This window comes from Acanthaster planci, linkage group LG01 (genome assembly GCF_054643075.1).
Source record: "Acanthaster planci isolate LZ-2023a linkage group LG01, COTS_SCS, whole genome shotgun sequence".
NCBI lineage: Eukaryota > Metazoa > Echinodermata > Asteroidea > Valvatida > Acanthasteridae > Acanthaster > Acanthaster planci.
In genome coordinates this window covers 14,122,594-14,147,282 of record NC_141777.1, presented here as the reverse complement: position 1 = coordinate 14,147,282, position 24,689 = coordinate 14,122,594, and the positions used below count along the sequence as shown (strand labels likewise).

The following is a 24,689-nucleotide window of genomic DNA, read 5'->3' as shown; positions in this document are numbered from 1 at the left end:
AATTTTAGTGCACACGAATCTTCATGCTAGCCAGCTCTTGAGTTCGTCTGCATTTTGTCCTAAAATTTTATCCAAAAGGCCGAAGGATTAGTGGCTTCAATTCTGAAATACACCTTTTTCTTCTTTGGTATAAGGTTCCAAGTAAGTCAGCAAGTAATAGAAGTTGAAAAGTGATACTTGTGCACATCGAAATCTCAAAAACTCCTGTTTATTTTAATTTGGAACCATGTTGTGGGTCACTGAATGAAAATTTATGAACAGGGATATTTCTACTACATATACTCAAGCAAGTTAGCCTGAGATGGTAAGGGGATGGGGTAAGTCAGGGCATCAAACGTACTTTAGCTGCGTAGTGTTCGTGAAGGCGGGGAGGGAGACTCGAGAACATTCAGGTATACCCCAATGCAAATCCACACGGACACGCCTACCCAAACCCACCCGACCAAGCGAATGAAATACCGCCCTCATATTTTGGCAAGGAGCATAAACAAAATGGCAGCCACCATCAGAGCATCGACAGAAAATAAATCGATAGGCCTAAATCAAGCGGCAGCGTCTTCTGGAATTCGCGTTACACGTTTATGAACACGATAAAATCAAGAAGTTATTTTACTGATAGCAGTGAAGTGATCCAGTCACAGAAATGGAAAGAGAATCCGAATCAACCGACCCCAACCATGCCAACATATCCAAGGAATGTGCCGCCGTGGACATTTCGTCTTTGCCGAACATGCCATCGTTGGACCAGAGGCAGAGGAGCCCGGGATCAGAAACAAGATGCCCAACCGAAAATTCGGGTGGATTTGGGGTTGAAAAAGCCACTATAGAAAGGTCTCATGAAGTGAGTGAGTCTAACATGTCTAAACAAGATGAAGGGGGATTTAAGCTACCTGGACTTCCACTTCCAACCAAGACTGGTGGTCATGCTGGTCCCAAAAAGTTCCATTCACCTGCCTCAGCTACATTAGAAAACAAAACTAATAATGTAAAGCCTGATGAGTCAAAGGATAAAACTGACCATGCTTTCCAACCTTACATGTACAGTGAGGAGTTCAACTTTCCAAAGCCAAAACAGTCCAACATTCCAAAACATAAGAAAGATCCACAAATGTCAGGACCAATTCCTGGGGCAGAACAGTCAAGTCCACAAGAGCAACCACTGTTACCGGCTAGCACAGTCAAGAAGTCCAGGGAGAAGTCACCTGCTGAGAAGCTTGCCAAAGCTCCGCCCTTGCCTTACATAGAGCCCTCCTGGAGTGGTGTTCCCAACGAACCGTATCACCTCGAAGTACTGAAGAGTGGGGCTATCATTGCAAAGATACCACTGAACGACAAAGCCTACCATGTCTTTGGGAGATTGGAGATTTGTGACATCCCCCTAGAGCACCCGTCTCTGTCTCGCTATCACCTTGTGCTGCAGTATCGTCTGATGGGGGACAGCGAGCATGATCCCGGTTTCTATCTGTACGACCTTGGAAGCACGCATGGTTCTTGGTTCAACAAGCAGAAGATGGAAGGAAGGGTGTTCTACCGAATGAGGGTGGGGCACATGTTTAAGTTGGGCGGAAGCTCCCGCATGTATATTCTGCAGGGGCCAGCAGAAGACCAGGATGCAGAATCTGAACTGAGTGTGACAGAACTCAAAGAGCTGCGACAAAAACAGCTGGCCGAGCTGGAAGACAGGAGGAGGGCAACTCAGGAGCAAGCAGCCAATGAGAGGAGAGAGGAAAAGGAGAGAGATGAAGGCATCAGCTGGGGGATGGGTAAAGGCTGAGTCAAATTGAGTAGTTATAGATTTGAATATTCAACCCTCCTTTTGATCAAGATTTGAAAGTTTGGCTGAGTCGTATTTGGGAATCTTATATTAATTTACCAAAATTGACGAGAGAAATGTGAAGAAATGTTAACAGTAACCATTTTCGGATGTAAAATTAACACTGCACATGCTTTCCGAGTACATGTATATGGACACACAGTAAACTGGCATTATCAATGTAAATACATGTACATGTACATTTAGATGTGGTGTTCACGTAGTTCACCTCTAAGACTTAAACAGTGCACCTCTATGTTCATAAAGCAAATGTCAAACTACAATTTTGCCTAGAGTGGCTGTTGAAGCTCCAATCTCTTCTGTTCATTTACTGCATCTTTCATTGCTTGATCAATTGTTTTTATTTTAGCACTGTGTTTACCTATCTTCGTCTTGTCTACATTGGAGTAGGAGCTGTAGGCACAAGGGTTGCAATCCCCCCCCCCCGGCAGTGTCTTACAGTACACCAACCAGACCTTTGACTCTTTTAGATTACGAGGATGCTCAGGAGGAAGACACAAGAGGCGACAACCCATTTGCCATCATGACCCAAGAAGAGAAGGAAGCAACTTACATCAAAGACCCCAAGAAGGCACTCCGAGGCTACTTCGAGAGAGAGGGTTGGTGGTGTTGATGTCATTTAGTTAGGAACTATAGACAAAGCGGATGATTGACCATGGTGACGTGATCGCTGTTCATCTGCAGTGGCCCCCCCCACCAGTGGGGCCAGCATTATGATAACTTTTGTGCAGAGTTACTGTCCGCGACAGTCGCTTCACACAAAATTAACATTCATTCTTAATGGCCCCAGGGGCCATTGGAATGTTCCTTGAAACATTGCTGGATATATCAGTTGACGTAATTGGTTGGGTTGCACCATATCGAGATTGGTCTCTTATCTGTACGTTGCCCTATGGAGTAACACCAACTTCAGCATTTTTGTTTCATTTCCTTGCTTTTAGCATTCACCTGGATGAGTTGTATTGAACAGAGTCATTGAACAAAAAAATTAGAGTTGATACATGTAGCAACATGCTGCCCTGCTATGTGTACATATTAATTGTGAAAGAAACTTCAAAATCTAGATGCAGTTCAGAGTTTCTGCATAAGCAAAATCTTGAGTGACACACACAATGCAGTGAAGGTCACATTTTCCCACACCTTTTGCAGGATATGATCTGGAGTATAACGTGGAAGAAAAGGAAAGTGGTTTCAACAAGCAATTTGTCTGCAAAGTGGAGTAAGTAACAGATTGTGTGTGTTTGCCTGCCTCCTGGCCAAAAGCTGTGCAGCACACAGCATGCAGAAATCCAAGTTTTTGTTCCATTCTGTACTTATGAGGAAGCCAGTGAAATCCTCTTCAAGCAAGTTGGAGGTTTGGCATGATGTCTCATCACACCCACGCACTTTGTGTCTCAATGATAGCTCGTAGCATCGTTGTAGAACTCCTTATATTGGGAAAGGTTCCCTTCATGTTGTTGATCTTCGTTCAATTCCGAAAATTCTCACCCTCATTGGGAAGATCCTTTGATCCTTTCTGTCTTTTGCCCTTTCCAATTTCATCCAAGTGAGTGACTTATACAATGTCATCGCTGACTTCCTTTAAAAGTGAAATTAAGTTAACACACGTTTGATGGCCATTGAGAGCCCATTGTCTCGCCATTTCACTATCATTTAATTTTAGAGTGAGTTGAAGTCGTTGTCACTGTAGGAGTTTGACTTCCACATGTGATTCCATTGGATTTCCATCCATACTGACAGATTGCCCTTAGATGATGCCAGTGGAAGGCCCATCTTTGCCGAGGCAGCAGTCGTGGGTAAGAAGAAAGAGGCTGTCGTGGCCTGTGCGTTGGAGGCGTGTCGGATCCTAGACGCTCACGGCGTACTACGGCAAGCAACACATGGTAAACAACCCACCTTGTAGTCAACATTTTGGAGTGGAGTCTGGCTGGTAGAAACAGAAAGACTCCAAATTGACTCCAGACTTGAGCAATGAGCTCATACCTAACTGATGAGCTTTTGGACCAACCACCTCTGGCTGACCTGCACACTTTGCTGGCTAGCACTTGGTCTTCCACATTTATTTAAAGCACAAAAACAGGTAGTTAACTGTTCCCAATCCCTGCATTATTATTGTGACTTCAAACAATTACGGAGTTGAAATCCAGACGGTCTGCCCAGCCTCTCTATTGCTCGCATATGAGGCGGTGTTGGTGCACAGACCAAATACTTTTCAGCCCAAACTGGATTATTCACCCTAGCAGGCTTCATTAAAATCATGCCCATATACTCGCCTTGCAAGACCTCTGCCGCAGCGAAAAGATACCTTGCAAAAACGTCTAAATATACCGATACCTAAATCAGTTAATTGGGGGGACATGACCAAGATATTTTACTTTAACGAAGAACATGCAAGCAGCCACTGCCAAGTGATTAAAGAAATGTATTCCTCTCAGTTTGATTTCAGTTTCATGGCTTGTAAGCTTCCAAAATTTTTCACCAGCGTTTGTACAGGGTTTTCAAAAATATTTCTGCGAAGGGGTAAACGCTCAATATAAATAGTGATGGTTTGTCTCGCAGAGAGCCACAAGAGAAAAGTCAAGAACTGGAAGGAGGATGATTATTATGACAGCGATGAGGACACCTTCCTGGATCGGACGGGAGAGATTGAGAAGAAGCGATTACAGCGTATGAAGAAAGCTGGCATCATCAAGGAGAAAGCGCAGACTTATGACTCGCTGGTAAGAGAGACAGCCCATTCAACTTACAATACAGGTCAGAATTTTAGCCAACACGCTTAATGTGTCAGTTTGTATCGAGTCAGACACGCAAGCAGTTAACCACAAACACGAAACACACTAACCCCCTGCATAATAGAGAATGCCGACACCACAATCTGATCTGAATCAATCTGAAACATGCACACAATACACGCAAACCCCAGAACAGCCAGGCCTTTGTTGACCGGAACAGTCATTTTCCTAGTTTCCCACAACAAAAAGTGTTCAGTTTGATTGCAGTTCAAGTTATCTTCAAATTCAAGCATGCTTCAAGACGATCATCTTGCCAGCCAGGCACTACATGTACGTGATTTTCACTTATTCAGTGCACTGCATGCCATACGGTGTACATGTACTACACATACATTTGTATACATGTACATGTATGTACAATGTATGTGTACAGTGTACACGCGTACACGAAGCTGGAGCGGCGGCCCTGGCCCTGCGTGTGCAGTGCTTTACTACACGTTGTCAGTCACCTTTGCGGTCTGTGGTCACAAGCCCTGCCGAGATGTTGAGGTCCGGGGTCAGGCTTATCATGCATTGGACCAGCAATGCATGGTAAAAACCGCAAAGCGTGTAATGAACAGCGTGTCAGGTTCACTGATCGTGTTAGCATGTCGGCTAAAATTCTGACCTGTACTGTAGCTTGCTTGTTCTCGCCATTTGTTTATTTTGACGTACTCGAATGCCAAGGGTGTAACGACACTGCCTTTTGACAATGCAATAATGTGAAATGCATGAAAATGCTTGGTGAGTCATTCTTAGTGGAGTTCATTGGACCAGTGATTTGAGAATTTAACTTGCCTTTTCTTTATTCAAAAGAGAAAGCTAGATCAAGAAATTGTGATTAAAACAAGACTTGTAAAAGCCTTGAGTCCCAGCAAGGGATCAATTTTTATAACATCAGTTAACCTCGCTGTAGTCATTGTCTAAGTGAGACCATCCAAACTTGGGTTAGGAATGTGACTAAAGCAAATCTCTTTTTTCGGTGGGTGTTCGTTAACATCGGTATGACAGAGGATTTTGTGCCTTGCAGAAATCTCACCTTTCAGATGTGGAAACTGAAATGCAGAAGATCGAGGAAGAAATGTCCACTCAAAGTAAAAGTGAGTTTGGGTGTGTGCTTATCTTGCCCAGTTTGCTTTCAATAAGGCTGATTGAAACTAAATACAAATATGTATGAAAGCTGCCGGCAGCTACTGTATTTGTATACACAAGTAGAATTGCTTGGAAGGAGACTTGTCTATCAGAGGTGTGAAATCTTAGGCTTCACCCAGATTTTGGAATTTTTGAACCCCCACCCCCCAGATTATGGATTGTAGAAATTTCAAAAGTTGGTAGGTCACATTTTAGCACTCGAGACAAGAAAATAAGAGCGAGATTCACAGAATTCTATCCATTGGAGAGAGAATTTGTTATATTACCCCTCCTTGGATGTTTGTTGATTTTTTGCGGTACTCCTAATCCCACATTTTATCTACAAAATGACATTGCTAGCTTATTGGACGAGCTCCTCCACTTAATTGGCTAGTACCACGATCGATTCAGATTATCTAATTTCACTTGACCCTAGAATTTCTGGTCAGCCTAATGCAGCAGCACATCTATAAAAGTAACTGTGGGCCAAGCTCCTTAAAAATGCTGTGTTCATTTCATAGAGATGGTTAGCAGTGAGTGCCGCAAACTTCTCTGGCAGATTTGCTCAAAGAACTCTCTGTTCACTGATTGGAATCATCGTTATCTTTGTTTCTTGTTTTCCCCCCAGGCAGTGCCTCGGCAGTCCTACAAGATGACTCGCTGGACGCCTTCATGGAGAGCATTCAGGGTGGCAAGACTCTGGACAAGACCTGGAGGGCCAAACTGAAGCTGAGACTGATTGAGCTCAAGAAGGAGCAAGCCAGACTCAGCCGGCTGGTTGACATTGCCAAGCCTGCCACTATGCCAGCATTGCAAAAGTATTCATGCCTTCCCTCCCCCAATGCCCCTTCCTGAAGTGTCACTGAATGGGATAGCACCATCCTCTTTTCACACACCCTGGGTGGCTGGGGTGAGGTGGGATGGGTTAGTTGGGTTGCATTGGGCTTGATGGGTCGCTTTGGGTTGGGTTGAGTTGCTTTAGTTGGGCTGGGTTGTTTTGGGTTGGGTTGCTTTGGGTTGGATTGGGTTGGGTTGATTTGGGTTGGGTTGCGTTGGTTTGGGTTGCTTTGGATTGGGTTGCTCTGGATTGGCTTGGGTTGATTTGGATTGGGTTGCGTTGGATTGGGCTAGGTTGTGTTGTGTTGGTTTGGGTTACTTTGGGTTGCTTTGGATTGGGTTGGGTTGGGTTGGGTTCCTTTGGGTTGGGTTGGGTTAGGTTGGTTGGGGTGAAATTAATAGGACTAACTTTATTCAGGAATAACCCCTCGTGTTCTGATACCCTTCCAAAATTTGAAGATTGTGCAGGAGTGAGGAAGGTATAGTGATCGGCCACTGTTACTTCACATGGGCCGTGTAAAGTACTAAAAGGTGTGCTGTTGGTTTCCTGCACAATAGGTCATTTTTCGGAGGTGTCAGTGAAGGGCTCTTAACGATGTAAGGATTAGTTCAAATTAATCAGAGCAAGATGTTGAATTTTCTTTATTTTCCTGATTTGATATTGAAAACACAGGTCATCAACGCAAACCAGTTTTGCTGCTTTCAGCAAGAAGCTGCCTATGTTTGGTTCAATGAAGGGCCATGCTGGCCTGAGGCCAAAGTTAAAAACTGTGGTAAGTTACTTTTTCAGCAGGACTTTCCCTGAAATGAAATATTTTGGAAATTATAATAAGATCTTTTGTTTTATAGAGAACAGTATCACACTAAAAGCCTTTTTTATTATAAACGAATTTGTTCGATCTCATCAGATGTGGCATTTCAAAATCATTACTACTTCAGCAGGTTCAAAATGTTTACACTTAAAAAGCATTTCCACAAAATGATGAGATGCTTGTTTTTGTTACATATTTATATCTAGTACGAAGTTTACTGCAGAGTACCGAGCTGGGCTGTTGTGAATGAAGCTTGAGGTTATACACAGTGGGATAAAATGCTTCAGTTTTAGACTAAAATAGATTCAATTTTGGACTTAGGCCAGTCACCAACTGTTTGGTCGTTCATGTCTAACATTGGAAAGTCCTTCTTGACAGATGCAGTCTCCCACCGCTGTGCCTGTGTCTTTGCCCAGCCAGAGGGCAATAGAAGAAAAACAGGAAGTGGAAGAAGAGGAAGATGAGCCAATTGAAGTAGCCTCCCCTCCAGCCGCCACCAGCTCCTCAGAGCACACAAGAGTTGAATTGCTTGATAAATCATTGACAGCATCCAGGCCATCTTCTGTCTCTGCGCCTACACATAGCACCAGTACTGAACACAAGGTTGGCTATTCCTTTGTTACATTTGGTTAGTTTTTGTAAAGTCCGAGGCTTTTGTTTATCTAAATTCACTTATGATGGTATGGTAAGTCTCTACAAGTACAGAAAACAGCTCCCGTCAGCTGTATTACATTAAAAATGGTCCTTTGAAATATCATTAAATTCAGTTTATGACATCGTGATCATTGTTTTGATGTCATTTCAGCCGGACCCTGCAGTAAGCAAGTCACATTCCCCTCTTCCACATGCCCGCAAACTCGGACCTTCTCTCCCGACCAAGATCCAGATACAAAATGAGTGGGAAGCAAAAGACAGCACTGGAAGATCAGCAACCTCCCTAGCAAGGGAAGAGCGTTCACCCATGAAGAAGCCACGAAGAGCCCGAGATGACAGCGGAAGCGCAAAGAGGACAAGGATGAGCGAGGAAACACTGAGGCAGAGAGAGATGGCGGAAATGGAAGATAAGGAAGATTTCACGGACTGGACGCCCCCTATAGGTCAGTTTCATTGTGCCATTGGTTGAGTCCAGGAAGTGTATGGCCTTTCAACTACTTCAAGCTAGATGATGCCTAAATACGCAGGGATATCCTGTATCATAACACAGATATAGGATATCCCTGCGTATTTACGCATCATCTACCATGAAGTAGCTGACAAAATCTGTATGTAGTGCCACGTGATGTCTGCACTTGTCCCCGTGTTTAACCCCTTCGCGCCGGGAAGCGGTAAGAGACGCCGTAAAAATTGAGATCCCTTAGCCCGCTTTTCAGCTGTTATTATCGGCCCACGCTCGAGCGAACACAAGAAAGCATACCCTGGCTCTTGTATATATGGTGATTGGCCTTTGTGTGTTGCCAAGAAATGAAACGGCCGAATCTGCATCATAATCACCAGCTTTACAATAGTCCCCACTTTGAAAAGAGGCAACGGAAATGTGGAAGCATGAATAGAGCCACATGCCATCGAACAATGAGCCTTTTCGCTGTGTAAATCAAAGCATGCACAGCACGCAGGGCCACAAACCGAGAATTTGCGGTTTGGCAGGTGGCCTTTGTGGCCAAGCGAGGCTGGAATTCTCAGAGTCAGCTTTCAGAAAAAAAAAACCCAGCGTCAAGGGGTTAAGCGAGTCCTGTAATTACAGTTGGTACTAACACAGAGGCTCAGACTACATGTAGTCCATGGAGGTGGAGCATGTGTGGATGCCTTAAACAGCTGTTAGCCACAGGAAGTTGTGGCAAATGTCACCCAGCGACTTTGTCTTGGGGTGTCAAAAGATCGACTCTAAACGGTATTAAAGACATGTCGCATGAGTTTGAACAAATGACCACCTAGGGTCAGCATCTGCGAAGTTGAACTTTGCAAAGGACCGTGGTTGTGATGTTTAGCTTTTAAAGTCAGTGTTTTAAATGGACTGCACCAGGGCATACTCTACCCTATCACAAAATTTCTGACATCTGTATTCACTGGAATTTGCATTTTCTCTCCTGCATCCACTCCGTGTAGAAAAAGGTCATTGTTGTTAAAACTGTGGAGATGGTTTTCGTGATCACAAATTCAAGTCATGGGTCGAAAGCATGGGTTTGGTGAGCACTTGTGTTTGAAAACATGTTTTATTTTTTTATTACTTTCGCCAGGTCAGACAGGAGACGGAAGGACTCATCTGAATGCAAAGTTTGGCTACTGACATCGTTTGGTTCCTTGTCTTCTAAAGCACCATACTTCATGGCAAAAGCACACTGCTCGGAACTGGTCTGGCCCTTGCAAACATCGTCCATGGAAATCATGTGGGACTACTACCTTGCCTCAGCAGAAAATGAAAACAAATCTTCGTACACACCATTTACAATGTAAAAAAAAACTGGTCATCGCACTTGGTAGAATGCGTTCTGTAAAATCTGATTCTAAGTTTACCAACGAGCTGTTCTAACCAAGTTAAAGAAAACCATCAGAACAAATGAGAAATTTTCCAGGATATTTTGGCTTCTTCACGAGTCCATTAAGGCTCTGTAGATTCCGATAAGTATATATGACAATAAGTTTTTATTTTCAACCTTTCAGACACATTCATGTACAAACTTAGAAGACAAGCCATTAAAAAAATTGACATAAATGTTGAGGTGTCATTGACTTTTCTATTTCCCACTTATTTCATATGTATTTGAAATAAAAGCCAATAATTCATTAAATCAAAAGTACAGCTCTCTGCTGATGTTGCACATGCTACAGACTTTGGGTGTGAGCCCTAGGCTTCACGCCATATGAGTGTATAACTTCTGAGTAGCATCCCTGAACTAAGATATTGACAGATGGGGGAAACTGCCTGCACGGGGCTTGAAAGCTCAGCTGGTAGACCACTTCAACGGTGTTCTGGGGGTCATACGTTCAAATCCTGCTCTAATGACTTTCTTTTTCCAACTCGGTTTCCCTATTTAGGTTTAACTCAAATTTGACACAAATATACTCAAAATAGACAATTACAAACAACAGCGCAACTGACAAGTACAACACACCAACAAAAAGTTGATACTTTTGTTTTTCAGAATTCCTGAACTTGTGGGATTGGAGAGTCAGATCTCCAATACATCATTTATTATTCGTAATTCTGTCTTATAACAAGAGGTATAATGTACAGAACAGAATATCGATCCTCTCCAAATTAAAAAAGAAAAAAAAAAAGAAGCATGCAGTGGACCATGAGACTACAGGTAGAAGAGGTTTATCTGACACTTACACAGCAAGCTCATCTAATGGGATGCTTATATCTCTGCCGTCTTAAATCCATACAGAAGGGAGGAATCCCACAAAACACTTCCTGATAACAGCAGTGTATTCCCCAGAAGGGTTACTGTTGGAACTTGTGTCTATTTCACAAAATCGAATACAAGTATGTACTATAAAACATTTAAAATGAGAAACCACAGCATGACGTTTCCGTCAAGTTGGAGAAAAAAGACTGCCCTGCCTGTATGGGTTTAAGGTGCATCTTCACTATGCTGTGATTGGTTACGATGGACGAGTGAAGCAACGTGATTGGCCAGCTGCAGGCTACTTCCTTTACATAGTGACAACTCAAATCTCTAACACACTTAACTTACATAATTTATCAGTTCGTTTAATATATCAATCATTTATCAATTTTACATGTGTTTTACTCAAAGGAGCCAGCCCAACATCCAGTAGACAATGAAACAATGATACAATGCAATGATAAAAAAAAACGGATGAAATCTAATCGACTTCCCTCTTCTTTTTTCAACTAAGAATATGTGCAACCATTTCAGCTTTTTGTTAATTTTTTTCCTCTTTTTTTTATGTAATGCACAGACATTTACACATTTACAGATTTCATTGATGAAAATCATTCTACTGAGGCCAATTTTTTTTATCATAACAAAGAAAGCAAATCAAAATAATGATCACAGATGTGCAATGTATTTGTTAAAACTTCAACTCCACCAAGTTTGACTCCATTCTCTTTGATAGTTTTTGTATAAAACATGTATTTAGTAAGCCTAAGTAGTTCTACTATTCGTCTCTGTCATCTCAATAAAACTATTATTTGAAGTGGAGTTCCATACTGCTATATACTCAGCATTTAATGTAATTTATTTACAAGTAAATCCATTTACGGACAGCTCTACCTGCATCAGTTCATCTGGTACAAATATCAAGTGAGTCGTTGATATTGATCAGTCTAACTGAAGACCACCCACCATGAATAAAGTGAAGCAGTTGCTGATTGTCTAGCCCCGAACAAAGCTAGCCACTTGTCACATCCAGATTTCAGGACAGGGCATCAGTACCGGATGCTTCCATTTATATCAGCTGAAGCATTTGTCCGGTCTTGTCCCCCCATTTCTTGAATGGATTTCTACCTTGTCACATACAGCAGACACACGTTGCAAACACCACACTTCCAACAAATGTAGATGAATTTGCACCGTTTTCTTTCATATGCACTAACGAGGGAAAACGCACTTCCCGTTTTGGGGCTCTGGCAATAACGGAGCAAAATTCCAAAGACTTTCTCAGATAGGAAAGGGCATGATCGTGAAAAGTGCTGGGTGGTCAGCCCACTAATTTCTCATTACTACAATGCAATTGCAACCATGTAAAAATGGAAATTAAAACATTGGTCACACACAATCTTTAGAAATCACCCGAATAATGGGAAAGAGGTGATACAAAAGAACACGTGTCAAGGGTCAAGTGGACATCAAAAAAGCTACTTTTTTTTAATTCGATTTTTTTTACAATTAGTAACAAGCGGAGGAAATCCGAAGTTGTGTCTTTCACTAGCAGGCAAGAGGTACTCTGTTGAAGACTATGACCAACAAGTGTACTATCACGAGTGCCACTGACAGTATGGTAGGGTATGAAAAAATGTAAGCTGTCAATGAAGCACATTCTCAGTATCTTGCTATGCTTCAAGGGTGTTGGGAACCTGTCAAATAATGGTAAGGGATCAGACTCGAGTACACACTCTCTCACACAAACAACCCTACAGAACACACACACAAATTGCTCAGGGTTTGTTAGAAAGCAACCGAGTGTATAAAAAAGTGGCCGACTGCGGACCAATCTGATGAACCCTAAAGTATTGGCAACATTCAAATTTGGTATCCTCACAACAATACAATATTACAAAACACCAAAGTTATTTTCTTTCTTTTTCGTTTTAAAGTTTTCATTTTTAACATCTGCTGTTAAATATTACATAAACATGTACACAACTTTCTCATAAGTATTGCCCCCAGACATCATATACAATTTACAACATGAATCGAATCATCCAGTGCATAATGTTGATCTGAATAGAATTTCAAGTCAGTTCACAAATTCACCAACTTGAAACCAAAATCAAACTTTTAGGAGAGGGGAGACTCTTGTGTACGTGTACAATGAATAGATTACGGCTTGAACAGTTGCCAACAAAGCTCTGGTAGGGATTTGTGAGGCACAATTCACAGCCCTGGCTGCTGTGAATACACTGCAGGTTTCCTCTTTCCTTTCTCAATCAAACCATTGACAACACTGATCTTACGGAGCTAGTGATCGACTATATAAGTGCAAATATGCCTTGGCGACACAATCAAAGAAAAAGTACACACTGTCCTGAATAAGACACGATGTTAAGTTTTCCACTTTCTGACCATGCATATTCCAGAAATAATTTGCTTTTCTTCCAAACCTCTTGAAAAAAATCAGGCTGTGTATCTGTGGTGTGGTGCCTGCACAACCCGGCAGTGCAGGTGTAAGGATATGCAACATGATCTTCTTTGCCATGTACAAAGTACACACATGTATATTACAAGGAAAAACCCCAGTACCCTTGTCTCAACCGCTGCACCATCTGCTGAAAATTTGAAGGACTTTCAATTTTCAAACATTTTGGGGAAAAATGTGTATATTCTAACCGTTTACTGAATACCTCAACTTCTACAAGCATAAAAAGAACTGTTTAAAAGAACAATGAAGACAATATACAGGTACATGTCCACCCTTCCTTCTCACACCAGGTTATATCCACACCTCACCATTTCAAGGTGTGACATACTTTTAAATAGTTACTAATGCCTCCAATCAGGAGAAGTGTTTTCATGTTTTATGATGAAAGTGCTTGTCGGTCTAATGTGTTTAAACCAAGTCCTCTGGTTAGGTATTTTGATTACTTTGTACAGCGTAAGTACATAGGATCCAAAACAAACTGAGTGATATACTCCACACTCATACGCTCACCCAAACACTCGCTCATTTTACTCACACACTTTTTAGCATACCATTTTTTCACCAATCGCACATACAAACATCTGACTATTCTATTGCCTCGTTCACAAATTAAACATCATTCTGCGACTGTGTTCAGTGTTCCTGCTTGCATCACTTACATGTAATCTGTCTCATCTCCCAAAACACGTCAAACATGTCCCAGGGAGAGGGGATGGGCAGGGGGATACAAAGTTGCCTTGTTTATTTCAGTCACACAATGACGTCTGTAAAATGACTTCAAGAAATATGACAAAAAGAGGGAAATTGTGTGTCAACTCTAGTTCTCCTTAGGAAATAAGCTCTATACTACACCTGCACTCATGAATACACACACGCAGGGAGAAACTAAAGCATAGCAGTGGCAACCACAACGTTTCCTCAAGGCAACCCCAAAGTGACCTGGATTCAACGCCATGTTGACCGCATGGCAATTCTGCACAACCCCAAGAACTTAAAGGTAATCTAGGGGCAATTGCTGGGTATAATTTTTTTTCACAAAAGCAACGCTTTTAAACAAAGGAGGTACTTCTTATCAGAAATTTGCTCAGGGATACAGAATGTTTCTCTCTTTTTAAAAATCCCATAAGATGCAAGCATCACACACACGAAAACACTTTGGCAGTCAACTGCTTAACTATGATGTGATTTGCCTGAGCTGAGCTAAGTCGAGCTGAGCCTAGTCTTGCTGAGGGGCCGGGCTGGCTTGACAGTGGAAGGGTGCACAGCCTTACTTGGCATTGCTGGTCTTGTTGGCAGCATTGTTCATCTCTAGCTTGCTCAGCCGCTTCCATAACTCGTCTCTTTCCTTCTCCTTCTTTTTCTCCCTAAGAGAATAAGAAAAACACCTTGAGCACAGAGTTCTACGACAATGTCAACCACTATCGTGAAATGGTCCCTCACTGCCAACGTACTGTATCACTCACTGACCATGGCCACAATTTAGCATCTATACAAATGTAAAAATAATGCTATGTGTTTGAGCTTCCACGGTTATGTTTACATCTTCTATCTGTGAGTGCTTATGTGTCTAGACCTAAGCTCTACATACAAGTCACTGTCCAATCAAATGGACAGGTGGAATACCGGAGGATGTTACTTGAATCCAATATGAAAATCCACAACCACCTTCAGGCAGGTTCAAGAAATGACAACAGTTAAAGTACAGTCCATCATTTGCAATTACCCAAATAATACAAGCAACTGATGACATCATTGTTGAAAAGCATACTTAGTTTAGAGATGGGTATGGGGAATTCTTCTTTCTGGCAAGCTGTCATTTTGAAGAAAACAAAGAAGGCCATCTCCAACGATGCGTAAAAAAACCACATTTTTTGAGAATTGCTGTTAGAAGTGTGCGCACGCATTGACGTGACACATACATGTACACCTGCACGGTTGCTATAATTCGTCAGTTCAGTGCATGACATCGCATAGCTACATTAAAATGAACTTGAGAATGTGTCCCACATGCTGAATTCAGGTGCAATTCATAATATGACTCAGCAACTGTTGATCTGAAATCAAAATCACAGAATACTGTTTTTCTCAGGATAGTCAGTATTCCTTAAGCTGAAACTTCATCAGCTTGTTTAAATACGCACCTTCCTGTAGATGTTAAGTCATTTTGTAGCCTCAAAGGAACATAATGTACAAATGACAAGTGATAGACTTTACTTTTAACTTTAGTTCAATCTACATCGGCCAAATGATGGTGTTGGGGTACGTCACACAGCTGGTTATCGAAAGCCAATTTCATTCATCAGTGAAGACCAAACCACATTCACATGACAATACTTGTGTAAGATGTAATTGACCATGAATGCCGTGATAGTTGCTGCCGACTGCAAAATGTGAGTGTTGATGAGTTTTGCGAAATAGTCCGACAAGGCTGTTCAAGTGTGACTGTACTGTTGAATTACGATTAACTGATCACTGGTTGCACTACAGGTGTTGTCAGACCTTGCCCTTTTGGACGCACCACTCAATAACTGGTCTTACTTTTGCCTCTCTGCCTTGTAACCAGATGTTAGTTCATCAAACAGCTTGCTGTTCATTTCCATAAAGGTCTTGAGTACATTGTACACCAGAGCTACTATAGTCCTGAAAGACAAAAGCACACAAAGTCATGTTTGAGGGTTTCCATTTCAAAACTTACTTTGGCTACTTCACACGAACTGTGTAAAATCAGGCAAATCACCCCCCTTATAAATTGAATCTCGATTTGGGAATCTGGGTCGGTCAAATACTGCTTTTCGAGTCCACATGAGGATTCCAGCGTACCGGTAAGCCATTATCAGTCGAAGGCACTGCCAACTAGACATTGCCATGAAGAGCATTATGTACATTTTTTTTCCCATCATGTGCAAAAACAGTTGAGACCCTTGCAGCAAGTGGCAATTCTGCAGAGGGACTTGGCAAATGATAAATTCTTAATACAGGTAATTCTTAATGCAGGTTGCAGGGTTTCCCCCCTTGACAAAAGGGGAGTTTCTTTACAAGGCTTGCAAATGAATTTCAATGTTTCTGGACACAGACGATAGAGAAAAGACGCTTCAATACAGGCTCACGTCAGCATGACGTTGACCTTGAGGTTAAAAAATGGCGTTTACATATAAGATGACCCACTTGGTGGCACACTGTGGTGCAAATTGTTCCTGCATTTGGCAACTGGATTTCCTTCAACGGTCTATGCGATGCAATCTTTTTAAAAATACAAGCCTTGAAAATGCACAGGCATACATCTCAATTAATCTTTTTTTTTTTCAATTTTGTTTTGCTCTTTGGTACCTTTATTGGTTTTTATACAAACACCCCAAGTACACAGTCATGGCAAAACTGTGGTATCATCCCAGAAAGACAACATCAATGTACTTTAATTTGTGCATAAATGAATGCTGTGATTCCTTCAAATTGTGGTGGCCTAAAATTTCCTTCATTTTGCGAGTTACTGTTGTCTAGGTGTATAAAGTGCACGTTAATAAACCAGCGAGTAACCCCTCCTCAGAAATGTTTTAAATGAGCAAACTTTTGGTTGCATAATTTGAACAGAGAATGCATAACATGAATACTGTGTTCCCTGACCGGTATCAAAACAACAGGGCCCTTAGGTTCCTGGAAAGGCACAAAAAATGTAACGTTTGAAAAAAGTGCACTTTAAACTCAAAGAGATGCCAAATAGGTTTTAATACACAGATGAGTACAAAGTTACACAAAAAAGCGGGTGTTAGAAAACTCATCGCTTGGGCCCTTGAAGTCTGTTTAGAACACGTCAGAAAACAACAAGAAAGATCTTACTGGTTCCAATGATCCTTGGATATCCTATAAAGACTAGGGAACATGATGGGCATGATGCTACTCGAGTTCTCCTCAATCAGACTCAGCACATACTCATTATTCCAGAAGTATAGCGCCCTCTCTGCTACCTGTAAGGTAAGGACCAAAAAGCGTAATGACACCAACTTCTTTGTGAGTCTGTACTGGTATGACATGTTATGACAGATTTTTCATTTTTCTTTTGAACAGCTGTAAGAATAACTCTCATCATACGTGAGGCGACTTCTCCTTTGAAGAAAAAAACCTGTTGAACACACGTACATGTGTGCTCTTTCAATGAGTAATGAAAGGGAATTTTAAAAAACCTAAAGTGACACCACTGAATTATTCAACAAGTGCCAAATTTACCCACACCATAGTCATTGAAACATCCAGAAAAATTTGAACAAAGACTTGGAAAATAGCTTAACTGGTAGGCCAAATGTACAAATATTGAATTCAGTTTTGAAAATGATTAAAATTGAGCTTGTTCTTGTGGTTTTATCATTATTGGAATTACATGTATACATACAGTATGATGTTTCACCTACATTTACATGCACACTTGTGTGAAACCCGTGATTAACTCTACTTGGCATAGTCTTATTTTCACCCAAAATTTGTAACTTTTTATAAAACTTAAAGATTCCATAATTACTTGTCATTAACAAGTGTGACACCATGTATAAATGCTGACTCTAGCAAGGATATTTTGGGCAAGATATGTACAAACAATGTCTAAATGTCATCTTTTCGATACCTCAGGGAAAATTCACCAAGATTAATCAGCCACTTTTGCGTGAGAGTTAAGGCAAGAATGAAGTACACTGAAATTATATGAAGGGGATGACGCACAGAACAAGTTGATGTTTACGGAAGAGGGAGCTGTATCTACGGATTTCCTGTCGTATAGCGTATACAGGTGTATAGTGCAACACTGGACCATTAAGAAGTCAAAGAGTTGAAGAGAGCACATCAATGGCCACCTGACACAAGCGTTCCTTGAAGGGCACTCACCTGAAAGTGGGGACTAGCCACGCACCTGGCAAGCTGTTTGAACAATACCTCCTGGATTTTGACGAACTGGGAAGGCTCTATCACGTCCAGTATCTCCTCAATCTCGCCCAGGAACATGACCTGGATCGAGGGTGAAAAGGCCAACAGGTTCAATTAAGTCAACACACCTGGTGTCAACAGGGATGCTGGTGGGCTCTGACAAGCTAGCAGGAAATATGATCACAGGGAAACATGACCACACTTTCTGTCGTACTTTAGATTGAAAAATAAAGGGGAACAAATACAAACAAAAAAATCCATATGAATCCACATGACAGATCTACATGTCATTACATTCTGTGTAAGGATGCACAAAACCAACATTTACATAATGTATGGTTCTACAGATATGCAGTTATCGTAAGTGTACGGTCTGGATAAAATGCAATATATTTGTACTTGAACAAATAACACCTACCACACCATCACTTACAGGAGTCTGATACTCTTAGTGCGTGACAATTAACAGAGCCAAGTGCAAGTCAAAGAATTGAAAGTAAAGGAAAACTTAATGAAACATTCTTCTGTGGGTTACTGATGGCAGATACTATACTACTCACAAAAAAGTTAAAGACCACTTCCTCTTAACTTGTCATTTTTTCTAAGCAATGAGTGGGGTCTAGTTCTTTCATTTTTGGTTTGTCTGGATGGTGTTCTCATTAGAATAAAGAAAATTTTGTAAAGTTTCAAAACATCAAATGCACATTTTCAGCAGTAAAATATATCACATAAAGTAGAGTATACACAAAATAAAAAGTGGTCTTTAATTTTTTTTTGGGGGGGGGGGATAGTGTATGTTAGTTGTTCATAACTTCATCCATTTGTTAAAATACTTGGTTCAATTGTCAGAATGAAAGATCAAATGTTTCCTAGCAGAGAGGCAGCTTTCTAAATACATGCTAATGGTTTCTTGTAGTGTGCACGTAAACGAATATCTCTCAACACAACCAGCTCGGGAGGGAAAAAAGATTACAGTTCAACATTCAAACACTACTCAAAAAAAGTTAAGGATCACATTTCAGTTTGTGTATACTTTTTATATGAGAAATTTTACTGCTGAAAATGTGCATTTGATGTTTTAACAAACATTTTTTCAATTTTTATTCCAATGAGAACTCCATCTAGACAAACAAAAACCTGAAAGAACTACATGTAGACCCCACTCACTGCTTGCAAAAAAATTACAAGTGACGAAAAAAAGTGGTCCTTAACTTTTTTTGAGTACTGTATGAAAATGACTTGAAGTAGGCCAGCATAGAATGGTGGGGGGAATGAGACGTTTAACTTCAGATGCAAGGCACTGTGGGTTTCAGTGACTGCACAGAGACAGCTAACGTTGTAATATCAGCCTGTGTTTCAAGCCCCAGGGAGTTTTATTTTTTGACGTGCTGACCTGCATTCTCTGGCAGTCTACAGTTTCAGCAGAGCAGCCTTTCAACATCCGCCCGTTTCCTTCTCAATGTCTTTTTTTTGGTTGAGGTTATTTTTCTCCATTGCATAACCTGAGTTATTTGTGTACAGCCCTACTGTAACCTATCATTGCTTGCATTCTCTGGCTTTCACAAACCACACAAGCTACTGAAGACACATGCAGATGTCTTTGAGTAAAGATGCGTGACAGTCCCACATGTACTGTCTTTTAATTACAAGGCAAATATATATATTTGCATTTCAACAGATGTCAAGCAGTCCAAACTTTTCCACTGGAAATTTTCAACGTTTTTGCATGCTATACCCTGTTTTTACTGTTTATTCATACATGTAGTCTGATCATAATTCACTGTTGAAACAAAATCGCCACTTAGTGCATAGGCAGTGGCACAGAAAGGGGAAACAAAAGTAAAATAAAAATTACCAATGTGACAAAAGCAACAAAATAAAACAGGTGGAAACAGTGCCCACTTTTGTCACAGTGAACAAACAAAAGCTGCTGTACAATACAAAATCTTGACAAACACAGTAGCTATCCTGCAAGTTGTAGAAAGAACCAAACTGGTAATTTAGGAGTACACTCTTTCATTCATCAATGCTGAAAAATCTTACTTCTTTTTGACTACAGGTCTTCGGCCAGTATTTCAACAGCCCCAACGTAACCTGCACAAGAAAAATAAATGAAATAAAACAAAGAAAAAATTGAGTTGAGTTACATGTACAATGTACATGTTCCTCAAATTTAACCTTAAGTTCATCACCTAGTTTTGTAGCATTTTGACATTTCCTGATTGATGTCTCTTATTACTCACATATATATATCACAGCGTTGATATTGAATTCCAAGGAAAAAACTGCCAACTGCCAAGGTCCCAAAGGCCCATGAGTTTCTTAAAATATCACAGTTATGACAAATGTTTTCTAATTTGAATATTTTGGGCTATGTTTGGATTTCAGCAATTTTCTCTCTTGAAGTTTATTTTTTGTAAATGTTGTCGATCACGTCAAAGGAGAAGTTTGGGACACCAGAAAGGACTTACATTACATGTACTGTGGTTGTGGGTCAAAGGAAGGTGGAGTCTGACACTGTAGACTCTAATACATTAAAAGGCTGACCTGAACAATCAAACATGGCAGAACTGCATTCTCTATGTGTACATACATGTATGTGTAAATTTACCATGTACATGTACATGTAAAAGGCTCAAGGCAAGAAAATGCACAGCAGAAGCACTGTAAGTTATGGGGCACTTTTAAGCATAGGGTACGGTACTTAACCCTTGCTAACACATGACTTTAGTATTGAAATAGCTTCATCTATGCATATACATTGTACCAGTCACATCTTTTTTAAAGGTCAGCTTTGCTCTGAAGAACTTTTAAGAAAAGAGGCACTTTTGCACCTGAAACAGCACTTTCTCTGTAGCAACAAACACTCTTCTTGATCAAAAATTACAAGTCCCATTAAAGGTCAAAATGATGTTCTCCATTTTATTCAGGCTCTCACAAAAGGCTAAAGACCTCTTTCTGAGCACAGGGCAACTGTGTAGTTGAGTGGGGGTGGAGAAAAGTAATCCAAAAACCATTATCCCCCCCCCCAAAAAAAACCCCACTTACTTGCTCTGTGAGTGTTGCATCTTTCTCTAGGAACTGTACTACACAATATGCCAACTGCGGAAGAAGACAGAGACAAAACAAAATTGAAAACGACTTTAACAGTATATCAAAAGGGAATCAAAATTGACAGATTATAAAGAAAAGGCTGATTATTACAGTCAACAAATAAGAAAATTAGCTTTTCCTCCTTTGAGGATTACATGTAATTTCATCACTGTTTATGTACGGTAAGTACTGCACTCTGCTCATATGTGTACTTTGTGGGTCATGAAACTAAACAGGTAATGTGTAATCCAAAAGTAAGAAGATGTTTCCTGTAAGGGAATATTGGTTCATAAAACTGAACTGGACTTTCACTATTTTACATGTCCATGTGACACATCGTTCAGGAAGGTGAAGGATATTTTTTTCACTTGTATGTCCCCGAAATTAATGTCTTCAACTGAGCTACATGTACAATCACTCTGTAAAATACTAAAACTCTCTGTTGGGCACTGTGACTGGTCCCGTCCAGCCACATGAATGTTGATGTCCCAATATCATTCATGCACAAGGACTGTGTTACTGGTTTACATTGCACGGGCACAGGAGCCCAAAGGACTCCAGCTGACGTTCCGGAAGTAACCATTTATCAGACCTTTTCTCCAATGACTGATTTGTCATACAAATGTACACAGACGCATACAGCGACTGAAAACAAAATTTTCTCTATTCTCCTGGATATTATCTGCTCCCCTTTAACCATGAACTACATTTACTTCATAAACCGGAGGAGCAGGGTAGGAATATGAAATAACAGGCACAATCGGGTAATACTGGTCAGTGGACACACTGGACAATTCAACAATGTCTCATTCCTTTTGCAACTCAACTTTGTAAAATGCATGGTCCCACCCTAAGAAAGCCTCCACATGGTAACCCAAGTCCTCCAAAGGATAAATTATTCTTGCTGATACAATCCCAAGCAATCATCGTGCCGACACGCACACCTCCCTTCTGCATTCAAGACAGGGGTGGCATAGAAACGAAGAGCTCACAAGACAGCCAAACGCACAGAGAGACTGCACGACTGGCTCATTTACGACGCATAGAAATGCCCACTTTGCTGCCCTAAGGCACGGTCAGAAATGCTACATAAATTATGAAGCCCTTCACAGAGCCACAGAAGAGCTTAAGTCTTAATGAAGAGAGAAGCCAATGCCTTTTACCCCTTTAAAAAAATATTACTTATTCATTTTCTTTGAGTATGTCATTTTGAAGGAAGGTGGGATGAATTCAAAAACACTGCTTTAGCTCTAATGTTTGATACTGTTCACTTTTATTATCACTTACTGCTAAGTGTTTTTTGGTGAATTCAATGGCAAAGTTTCTTTGCCAGTGCAATGCTGATTTCAGAGTGACCCTTCTTTTACAGAAAATGCACTTCCATTTACAGTCTGTGGCCTGAATCTGCAAAACTCGCTGCATCCAGGCTCTCTCTGATTTGTCCATTTTTGGTCAGTTTCACCATCAGGGCCAAAATGTGGGAAGCAATTGCAGACTACTCGTGAGCCATTCTCAAATTTCAGTGAGCAGAAATCTGCTGTTGGTCCAGGTTAAATCTTTCTGACCAGATGGCTCCCACACAGATTGACATATAGCTGGTTGTAGCCTGAGCCACATTTAGCCCTTAGCAAATCTTGCACAATGAAAAGAAGTGCAGGAATAGCCAACATTTCTCCCACATGTCTGCACTCCCCAGGATATCACAATGAGCCTTATTTTAAAACAAAGATACATGCACAAAGCAACTCTAATGCACCTGAAAACGAGTAGGTGACAATTTTAATCTACTTTTTGGCTTGGCAACATGATGCAATATTCCTTGTTCCTTTCAAAAGCCAGTCCTCTAGAGACTGCGAAAAATACTGACACCGAGGAAATTGTCCAATGGAACAAGCCCAGGAATACCAGTACTACCAATGATGAAAAAAGTTTAACATATGTACATCTAATATGCTGAACTTCCTTGATTTTCTCTTACATCTTAAACGACAGGATTTTTCCCCAATGCTTTAACTATGGCAACCACACAATGTACGCCCAAATATTAAATGTCCAGACAAAATGAGAATTACTTTTCCAAATTTCATGTCACCTATCGTACTTGTACTTGTACTTACATGTAGGTGAAAAAAAGTGGTAATTTCAGTCAGCATTCTTTTAAATTAAAATTAAAAAAGATCCAATGCGAAGCAAATCACGCACAGTGGCCGGCACGACCTGCACACAAGACAGTCAATAAGAGGCCCAAGCTAGAGGGACTGTTATCTCACCTGGGCATGGTAGAGACTGAGGCATTTGACCTTATGGAGAGGGATGAGAACCTTGATGAGGAACTGCTTGTGCTCATTCTTCAGGGGCAGTGCAAAGCCATTGATTATACTGCGAGTGGAGAAAGGGGGAGGGGGTGGAAATAGGAGAAAAACGGGTCAAGAACAAATAAACAACGTTAGCTACATGTATTGCAGCTGGAATCTTGCTGACGAGATTTCGAGGGGATCTCAAATGTGATGCAGGTACCGCACAGTGTTATGCAAAAGTACACATTTACCGGTAATTCAATGCGAAAGGCAAACATTGATACTTTCACATTATAATAAATGCATGGGTAAACCTCATGAAATGTATATGGTTTGAGTACATGTACATGTAACTGTGTACAAAGGGAAAAGCGACGAAAAACTCCCTGTTGCAACGGAAGATTGGATTGGCAAAAAATACCACACAGAATGACATGCAGTTATTACGAAATTTGACCCTTTGTACGTTGGACACCAGCCTTTGATGGCAACAGTGACAGGGTATACATGTACATTGTACATCCCAACATGTATATTTCCAAGCATGGCACAGATAAATCAATGTGTGACTAAGTGATGTATAAGCCTTTTGCGAGTTAACTTTGACCCAAATCTGGTGCACTGAGTTCTTTAAATTCACAGGAACATAGCAACTTGAATTCTCCTTACTAAAACCACTGTTGCTATACCTCGTGATTCGGGGCAAGCTTTTGCTTTATAGTTACATGAGAGACACCTTGCAACAATACACCGTTTTCGATGGATAAGAGGGGCACAAAAGAACCAGTCCATTCCAGAGATGGTGGTCGCTATGCAAAAGCTTGCCCCGAATCACAAGGTATAGCAACACTGTCTTTAGTCTGGGGAATTCAAATCGCTATATTTATGTGCAGTCAGATAACTCAGTGCACCAGATTTTATTCCAATTTAACTCGCAAATAGCTTATTGTGCTTAACAGTGATAGTGTAATGCAGGCTGTTTTCTTGCTGTGGAAAAAATTGCCAATTTTTCCCGCCTTTATGAAAAACAAACCCATGAACCAAAACTGGACTTCATACATGTCTTAGTTGAAAACTAGTTCTCACAGCAACTGGAACTGTCAATGCAAAACCAGAATCTAAAAAAATTCAAATAGTGGTGTTGGGTTTGTAAACAATGGGCGTTTGTTCATTTTCT

At 40.9% G+C, this 24,689-nt stretch overlaps 2 protein-coding genes across 6 annotated transcripts in view; one reads left to right on the top strand and one right to left on the bottom strand.

The window, feature by feature from the left end:
• The first annotated feature begins 487 nt into the window (after positions 1-487).
• On the top strand, positions 488-10,177 carry LOC110979471 (kanadaptin-like). The gene is made up of 11 exons (XM_087134734.1): positions 488-1,763; positions 2,305-2,433; positions 2,984-3,053; positions 3,575-3,717; positions 4,394-4,554; positions 5,636-5,705; positions 6,365-6,554; positions 7,247-7,346; positions 7,764-7,988; positions 8,191-8,482; positions 9,620-10,177. The coding sequence occupies exons 1-11, from the start codon at positions 644-646 to the stop codon at positions 9,667-9,669; spliced, it is 2,550 nt and encodes an 849-aa protein (XP_086990860.1). The 5' UTR covers positions 488-643; the 3' UTR covers positions 9,670-10,177.
• A 332-nt stretch (positions 10,178-10,509) lies between these two features.
• Positions 10,510-24,689, bottom strand: part of LOC110979503 (serine/threonine-protein phosphatase 2A 56 kDa regulatory subunit epsilon isoform-like) — a 56,251-nt gene continuing 42,071 nt past the window's right edge. For all 5 annotated transcript variants that reach the window (XM_022235348.2, XM_087134743.1, XM_087134749.1 and 2 more), the window contains 7 exons: positions 23,486-23,594; positions 21,171-21,224; positions 20,166-20,216; positions 18,084-18,203; positions 17,049-17,176; positions 15,753-15,854; positions 10,510-14,578 (listed from right to left, as the gene is read on the bottom strand). In XM_022235348.2, coding sequence (XP_022091040.1) covers positions 14,482-14,578; positions 15,753-15,854; positions 17,049-17,176; positions 18,084-18,203; positions 20,166-20,216; positions 21,171-21,224; positions 23,486-23,594 — 661 coding nt within the window. In that variant the 3' untranslated portion in view covers positions 10,510-14,481. The remainder of the gene's footprint in view (positions 14,579-15,752; positions 15,855-17,048; positions 17,177-18,083; positions 18,204-20,165; positions 20,217-21,170; positions 21,225-23,485; positions 23,595-24,689) is intronic.

Coding starts and splice junctions, on each gene's coding strand:
- LOC110979471 (XM_087134734.1), top strand. CDS start 644: ATGGAAAGAGAATCCGAATCAACCGACCCCAACCATGCCAACATATCC. Junction 3,718..4,393: donor ACTACGGCAAGCAACACATG/GTAAACAACCCA, acceptor TTTGTCTCGCAG/AGAGCCACAAGAGAAAAGTC. Junction 7,989..8,190: donor GCACCAGTACTGAACACAAG/GTTGGCTATTCC, acceptor ATGTCATTTCAG/CCGGACCCTGCAGTAAGCAA.